The sequence below is a fragment of the Vipera ursinii genome (assembly GCF_947247035.1).
Source record: "Vipera ursinii genome assembly, chromosome: 14".
NCBI classification, from domain to species: Eukaryota; Metazoa; Chordata; class Lepidosauria; order Squamata; family Viperidae; genus Vipera; species Vipera ursinii.
In genome coordinates this window covers 312,683-320,474 of record NC_139527.1, presented here as the reverse complement: position 1 = coordinate 320,474, position 7,792 = coordinate 312,683, and the positions used below count along the sequence as shown (strand labels likewise).

At 61.4% G+C, this 7,792-nt stretch overlaps 1 protein-coding gene across 3 annotated transcripts; it reads left to right on the top strand.

Moving 5' to 3' along the window:
- The first annotated feature begins 2,626 nt into the window (after positions 1-2,626).
- ASPHD2 (aspartate beta-hydroxylase domain containing 2) lies at positions 2,627-6,916 on the top strand. 3 transcript variants are annotated; one of them, XM_083373463.1, is made up of 4 exons: positions 2,627-2,733; positions 4,135-5,305; positions 6,074-6,187; positions 6,386-6,916. In XM_083373463.1, exons 2-4 carry the CDS (start codon positions 4,501-4,503, stop codon positions 6,493-6,495), a joined length of 1,029 nt encoding a protein of 342 aa, XP_083229589.1. In that variant the 5' UTR covers positions 2,627-2,733; positions 4,135-4,500; the 3' UTR covers positions 6,496-6,916. The 3 variants fall into 3 exon arrangements, with proteins under 3 accessions (XP_083229589.1, XP_083229591.1, XP_083229590.1); XM_083373465.1 differs by lacking the exon at positions 2,627-2,733 and adding an exon at positions 3,249-3,282; XM_083373464.1 differs by lacking the exon at positions 2,627-2,733 and having other exon boundaries at positions 4,048-5,305.
- The last annotated feature ends 876 nt before the right edge of the window (positions 6,917-7,792 follow it).

Genomic DNA, 7,792 nt, shown 5'->3' with positions numbered 1-7,792 from the left:
AGGGCCAGCACTCAATAAGGTCACCGTCGACGGTGCTGGATTTTCAAGTGAGCACGAATGCGCTTTCCGTGCTTCTGAGCTGCTCCGATCGTGCGTGTGGCCATCCTAACAGCGGGATTGTTGACACCTAACAGCTTGGGTGTTTTTGAGCCAGTGTGAAGACACAGCAACAACACACTTCTCAGCTGTGATCTTTCCTCTTTAGCAGGAAACCCTAACCTCGCAGCTGCCAGCCGCTCAGGGCTTCCTTGTCTTCATGATGCAAAATCTATGCAGGGTCACGGAGACACGTAAGGCAGGCAGGAGTCCACGTGCGCCTCGCCTGGCTGGTTTAGATCAAGCTGAGTCTAACTGGGAAGACCGGCAGACAAGCAGGGCCCCCAAACCCCAGATTGGAAGGGCCGTGGGGCCAAGGGGGCTCACCACGCAGGAAAGAGGGGAAACTGCCTGCTTTTTCCCAACTGGCAGGGGTCTTCTGAGGAGCTTTTGGGGAGGGGTCAGGAACCCCATGCTGCCTGACCTTTCCAAATGACCGGTCCAGCAGGGTCAGATGGTGCTGCCTTCATCCCAGTGCAGTTCTGCCTGGGTGCTCTCCAATGCTCTTGCCCCCTCCTTGGCTAGGATAGCTGGAACGGCTGGGGGAGAAGAGAGACCCAGGCCGCTGCAGGGAGGAGCCAGAGCCCCCATCCCATCCCCAGAGAGCCAGTGTGCACTGGGCGGTTGTTCTCCTGCCTGAGAGGCTAGTCTGACAGCTGAACATAAAAAAGCAGCTGGGGGAGTCTGGTTGCTAAGGAACACCACCCCGTCTGCTCTCCAAGGCCTCAATTGAAGCCCCCCCTGCAGTTCCCCTGCTGCACCTGGCTTCAGGAGAGGGGGGCCTCAAATATGCTGCCAGGAAGCCCACCATGTCTTCAGCCACTCTGACTGGGACTCTGGGAGCTGGGTGGGAGGGAGCGAGCGATTTCCTGCTGCTCCCCATGCCGGAGCAGCGGAGGGATCAAGGCTGCCTGTGACCAAGGCAAGCAGCAGCACCCACTTCCAGCCTGAGTGCTCAGAAGTCCCCATGGGACCCTCTCATTGGCCACTGGCGGGAGGCCTGGGAACAGAGTGGTACTCTCCATCCTCATTCCCCTTTGTTGAATGGAGCCCCCCCCCTGGCTTTCTCCATCTTATTCCTTTCAGCAATCATCCGGGGAGGACAGAAATCCAGATAACCAACAGATAGAAATGGGGGGGGACTCCACCATGACCTTTTGCTGTTAAGCATCTTCCCGATCTTTCTGGCTAAATCCTGCAGGAAGGGCTTCGCACTGAGGATTATGGGCCCACCCTCTCTGTGATAGGATGGACTACACTTCCCATCATGTTTTTGCATAGCCTCCAGATGAGACTTGGAAAACCACAGCACAATTTGGGCTAATTGGCCCTCGAGGAACAGGTAGCCTCCTGCCAGCCAGGCCTGTAACAGAGTACCCCCCCTCCCCGACCGTGGAGACCAGCAGGCAGCCCCAATATCCCCCCCTCCCCACCTTCCGCATGGGAGAAAACACCCTCAGCTGCCCTCAAATGCCTTGATGCCGCTCTGGGGCAGGATGAGAGAAGGTTTGTGAGTGCAGCTGCTCGCTAGCTGGGAACCATGGTAAGAGGGCATGCGTTGCTCTGCATGCTTCTCCCAGCTGAATCCTGTGCCCCCCTCCCCCAAGTTGGAATACAGACTTCAGATTTGCCTCCTTATTGTTCCTGAGTAACCGCATCAACAGGCTGGTCTGCCGCCAGCTAAGAATTGTCAGCCTTGCAGAATTTAGTGCCAGATGACGTGTTGCAACACAAAAGGAAGCAGAGACTCAAAGGCTGCAGCCAAGGAAGGGTCGGATCCAGGAAAGAGAAGAGTTTGCCGACCCCCGCAAGAGTTCAACAAGTGCCCCACCCACCTCCGGGAAGGGCCCAGAGGTGCCTCTTCACTTCTTCCATACAGATCAGTGTGGAAGGCACTCTGTGCATGCTCCATGGCATTCTTGTTTGAAGCCTCGCGTTTTCTGGGCGCGAACGCTGCCACTCAAAGTGGGTTCTGCGGTCAGGTTTGGCTTGCGGTAGGTAGTCCTGCTAAGGTTGGACTTCAAACCGTGGAGCACCAGCCGGTCTGCTCGTTTTATTCCACCCAATAATGCCATTATCTCAGCTGCAGCGCCGGCCTTAAGGTGAAGCTCCACGAAGAGGTCCCAATTGCCCCCTCGTTTGGGGCGCTCCCCGGAGACGCTCCGCACTTTCTTCGGCTTTGAAAGAATCCCACGCTCTCTTAGGTCCGTGCCCGTTTTAAGAGGCGGGCGGGCGGGTAACGTTGCCCGTGGGGGCCTCGCCTTCCCCGCAGGGCGCCCCGTCCCGTCGCGACCGCCGCCAAGCCCAGCCGGCTCCGCAGACACCGCCCGAGGGGGCAAGACGCGCGAAGCTCCCGGCCGCGGCGGCATCAGCACCTTCGTCCGCTGGGCAGCGCACGAGCCCCTCTCGGCTCCTGCCGGCCAGGGCTGCCCACGTGGCGGCGGCGGCGGCGGTTGTTGCGCCACGGAGGCGGGCCCCCTCCCGGCGGAAGAAGCGCGCCGCGCCCGCAGAGAGCCTCCACGCTCCCGGGGCAGGCCAGGACGCGCGGCGGCGGCGGCGGCCCTCCCCGGCGGGGCGGGGCCGGCTGCTGGGAGTTGTGGTGCGCGCCGCCGACGGGCGAGCGGAACCCGGCTGCAGGTTAGGCGGGCAGGCGCGCGCGACGGGCCGGAGGCAGGCGGGCGGGCGGGCGGGCGGGCGGGGGCGCCCCAGGAGAGGGTCTCCTGCAAGCAGGCGGCGCGTGGCGAGGGGGCCCGAGACACGTCGGCCACTTGCCCCGCGGCGGCGCCCCTATCCGGCCGGGACCCGGAGGGCTTCCAACTGTCTCGGCCCTTACCCCGGCGGGCGGGGCGAGGGGGGGGGCTCCTGGCGGCAGGAAGGACCTTTGCCGCAGGCTCGGCGGCGGGGCTGGGAGTCCGGCCAGGGGCGTCTGAGACCCCTTATGCGCCGCGGCGGAAGTATCTCCCGGCCTGCTAGATTTCCCAGCAAGCCGGAAAGCCCCCGCGGTCCGGGGCCGCGTTACATAAGGCTGCTTTCGCGCGGGAGGCCCCGGGCGGCAGCCCTAAGACACTGAGTCCCCCCCCGAAAAAAGACCCCCAACTGGGGTAAGGAAAGCCAAAGGCTGAGTCAAAACTGCAAGCTTGGGGGTTCAGCGTTGGACCGTTTGCCCATGGGCGCTGGCGATTGCAGGTGGGGGGGCCCTGCCTTGCTGTCTTCTTTAAGGGGTCCCGTCCAGGCCATTTCGCCCAGGCAGAGGTTGGCATTCGCGTCCGGCTCTCAGGAAGTTAGGACGCTTTCCCGGCGCGGGTCCCTCTTGGCCCTGCCTTGGCTTGTGCTGCCCGGATCCTGCTGTTTCTGGAGGGTGCTTCAGCTTGAATCTTTGTTTGGCGCTTGAATCTTTGAGGAAGGGCCCATCTGGTAGAGGGCACCCCCCACCGTCTAGGGAAGAGGGGGTCCCAAGTGGGCGCCTGGGCGCTGCCTTGGAGGTTAGTCCCTTTCCCAGCTGTTGCTGAGCTGTAGTTCCGGGAAGGCAGCCCGGATGGGAGACAGGAAGGTTGCTCATTTCACCCAAGCAGAGATGGGGGGCACGGCTCCACCTCTGGCTCAGGTAAAGGCATTGCGAGCCCTGGGAATGACAAGCCACAGCTGGGTCACCTCTGGGTGCAGAGCCTTCCGAGTTGGTGACTCACCAGCTTCCTGATCCCTGACAAGTTGCTGCCTTGGTGCTAAGTGGGTGGAACGCTGTGGGGGTGCAGTTAGGCAGCTGGGCAGCTCAGAAGCCAGCTTCTGCCTGCCTCTTCTGCACCTGGCGGGTTCCCTTCCAGGGCCATCTGCTCCGCCCACTAGGGAAGGAGGCAGCCCTGCTAACCAAAGCCGGGACTGGAAAAGGGCTGGCATGGTGTGCAAACCTGGGAAGATCAAAGGGTTGCACGGTTCAGGAATGGGGGCGCTTCTTTGGGGCACCAGGTGACGGGGTGAGGGTGGGCTGATGGAACAGGCAGGAAGCCCCCTACCCAGCGCCCCTGTGTGTTCTCCTTTCAGGCTGTCCAAGATCAAGGCAGAGGCTGGATTCCAGCAGCCAGGAGGAGGGAGGACGAGGAGGATGACCTTTGAGGGAAGGACCAAGGCTCTCAGAGCAGCAGCCCCCCCCCTCAAGAGACAGGATGCCGCCACGGGAAACCCCTTTGGTGGGTCAGGAGCCCGGGTCCTCAGTGGGACCGGTCTCACTGGCCACCTTGCGCTGGGCGCTTGGCAGCCAGCTTCCCAGGAACTCTTTCGCTGCATGACCTGTCTTCCTTCGATGGGTGAAGCTGCCCAGGTCCAGCCCAGCTTTTCCTGTTGAACTTCTTCTTGGGCCCGTGTGAAGCAGGGGCCTCAGTTGCGAGGCTTTGCACAGCGGCTGCCAAGATGTCTCTGGAGGGGCTGATGTGCTGCCGTGGGTCCCTCGACTGGCTGAGGGAGTTCATCGGCTCCACCATCCAGTCGGTGCGGGACTGCGACCCCCCTGCACTCAGCACCATAGCCGTCCTGCTGGGCCTCTTTGTCTGGTACTGCTACCACGTCGGGCGGGAGCAGCAGCCCCGGCCCTACGCCACGGTGCTCCCGGGGGGCCTGGAGGCGGCTGGCCTGCAGAATGGCTTCAGCCACTGCCGCTCCCCCGAGTGTGTGCGCTGTGCCCACAGTGACGGGTTGAACCAGAAGCTCTACCACAATCTCCAGGAGTATGCCAAACGGTATTCGTGGGCGGGCATGGGCCGGATCCACAAGGGCATCCGCGAGCAGGGCCGCTACCTGGCCAGCCGCCCGTCCATCCAGCGGCCAGAGGTCTTCTTCCTGCCCGACCTGCCCACCGCCCCGTACTTTTCCCGAGAGGCCCAGAAACACGACGTGGAGCTGCTGGAGCGCAACTTCCAGACCATCCTGTGCGAGTTCGAATCTCTCTACAAGGCCTTCTCCAACTGCAGCCTGCCAGACGGATGGAAAGTCAACAGCACGCCCAGCGGTGAGTGGCTGACCTTCTACCTGGTCAACCAGGGTGCCTGCGTGCCCCGGAATTGTCGGAGGTGCCCTCGGACATACCGCTTGCTGGGAAGCCTCCGCACCTGCGTGGGCAGCAACGTGTTTGGCAACGCCTGCATCTCCATGCTGAGCCCTGGCACCGTCATCACTGAGCACTATGGGCCGACCAATATCCGCGTGCGCTGCCACCTGGGTAGGTTGTGCAGCCCCCCCCCGCATCCTGGCTAATGTTCTGGCAAGTGAGGTGCCCATCACCACCCAGCATGAGCCCAGGGCGGCCTTGAGCTAGCCAGCTAGTCAAATTTTGGCCAGGCATCCCTTAGAGGCTTGAGTTGCCCTGCGCTGCCTTTGCGCTAGAATTCTACCTGCTTAGACTGTGCCTTGCAAATTTGGGGGCTGCATTAGGGAAAGGAGATTTGCCCGACTCCTGGGGTCATGTTCCCAGCAGCCAGAATCTTCCAAGATTGTCTGAAAAGGCAGTTTGTGGATAGTGCTGGTAGAAATCAGGTCCTCTGCCTTTCCAAGTTGCATCAGGATTCAAGAGACCCCTTTATGTTATAAGCCCTTCATTTGCATGGCTGGCACAAGTTGGCTCCCATAGCAGTCTGGGCAGCTGCCATGGCAACAGCAATGGTGCCCTGATCTGTATTCTGCCAGGCAGCCACCCAAGACTGAGGTCTTCGGCTAACTCGGGTTGTCTGCACCGCCTGTCAACTCCTCCCTGTTGGGGAGCAGGTGCTAGAGATGCGTGTGTGTGTGTGTGTGTGTGTGTGTGTGTATTTGCTTCTCCTTTGTGACCAACTAGAAGGATAAATGCTTTGGATAAGGTGAGTCTTTGAGCGATCCGGTGGGCGGGGGCTGATAGTGGAGGAGCAGCTCCTTGGGCGGGGGGGGGGGGGGGCGGCTCAGCTGATGCCCTCCTGGCCCACCCTTCCTCTCTCTCTTCCTCCCCGCCTTGCAGGTTTGAAGACGCCCAGCAGCTGTGAGCTAGTGGTGGGAGGTGAGCCCCAGTGCTGGGCTGAAGGTCGCTGCCTGATTTTTGATGATTCCTTTCTGCACACAGCCTACCACGGAGGCAAGTCTGAGCCCCCCAGCCCCCCCACCCCACCCTGAGCTGAAGGCAGCATTGTGCAGCAGAGACTCAGAGGACCTCCCCTCCACGGGCTACCTGCAGGAGGTGCCCCAGGTGAATGAAGCCTGGGGATCATCTCCGTGCCCGGCCCCCGGGACTGGGGGCATTCCGGACCAACCTCCTCTCTCTTTGCCCCTCCAGGACCCCCTGAGGAAGGACCCCGGGCGGTGTTCATGGTAGACCTTTGGCATCCCAACGTTGCTGCGGCTGAGCGCCAGGCTCTTGATTTTATTTTTGCTCCTGGACGGTGAGATGGTGCAGGTTCCGTGTCTGCGGAGGGGGGGCTGCCCTCCCGCCTGTGCACGTTCAACACAGGCACAGTCACCCACGGCTGATGCGGGCTTCTCCCCTTGCACCAGATTTGGCACCCAGGCCTTTTCATCTGGCAACCTCCTCCCAACGGCCATTTTGCTTGGGGCTGGGCTGCTGCCCCTTTCCCTGTGTTTAGGCCAAGTGCTGCTGTAGTGTCCGTCCACCTTCCTACTTGTGCGTCGCTATGCCCAGAACTTTGCATCCGCCAATCCTGAGGCGTTGATGAACCTAGTTGTACCAATCTCTCTCGTGTCCATCCTCAGAAGGCAAACCACCCATCCCCACTGAAGCTTCAGAAACCACAATGGGCCTCCCCAGGCCGGATCCTGTTCCTCATTTGCTCCCCTGGGACAAGAAAAACACACACACACACACACACACACACACACGCTTCCCTTTACAGAAGTGAGTGAAAGCAACGCAGGGTAGCCAAAGGGTGTGTGTGGGGGGGAGGATGGCCAGCCCCCCCTTTTCTTTGTGCCTTGTTTGGGATGCTCCTGCCTGGACTAGGACAGCATCCTTTGCGCACCAGTGGGGGAGGGGCTGCCGTGGGCTCTTCCCGGAATATGGCAAGCAGGCAACAGGAGGAGCGGGCTTTCTGGCCTGCTTGGGGGCAGAAGCTGAAAACAAGCCAGCCCCAACTGGGTGGCCACGCTACTTTTCACACATCAGTTGTGGGGCACTCACTCTGGTGAGACTCTGCCCCGCGCCTGCAACGTGGGCCACTGCAGCCCTGTGGCTTGGCCAAGGCCAGGACTTTTCAATAAAACACTCCTGCTCAATTCCGGGTTTTCTTCTTGTGGCTGACGGTGGTCACACGCAAAGACTCTGGGGGCCAAGGCTTTTGCCCTAGGAAGGGGTGGCCCTCTTCCCCTGGTGGGCAGGGGGCTAGGAAGAGGCAGAGTTCTCCTCTGTGCTGGGCTCCAGTGAGCGCCCTGGGAGTCTTTTAAGCCAGAGCTCAGCCATCCCGAACAGGCTGCAGTGGGCAGGGGCCGAGCGCACATCAGGCGGGGAGCCTTGGGGCTCCCCCAGAGACCATCCCTCTGGAACCCTCAGCCCCAGAGAGCAGGAGGGAGCGCAACCCACGCCAGAAATTTCAGCCCGGTTCTGGTAGCTGTAACGACAACCCCCCCCCTTCTGAGAACTCTCTTTACTCCAGGCGCAGGAGGGGGCAACTCCTGGGGCTCAACTTTTGGGGGGGCGGAGTTGGCAGGTCAATCCCCAGAAATTGGGGTC

Excerpts from the sequence above, each read along its gene's own strand:
- ASPHD2 (XM_083373463.1), top strand. The coding sequence starts at position 4,501 with ATGTCTCTGGAGGGGCTGATGTGCTGCCGTGGGTCCCTCGACTGGCTG. Across the intron at positions 5,306-6,073 it reads CCGCGTGCGCTGCCACCTGG|GTTTGAAGACGCCCAGCAGC; the intron begins GTAGGTTGTGCA and ends CCCGCCTTGCAG. Across the intron at positions 6,188-6,385 it reads GCACACAGCCTACCACGGAG|GACCCCCTGAGGAAGGACCC; the intron begins GCAAGTCTGAGC and ends TTGCCCCTCCAG.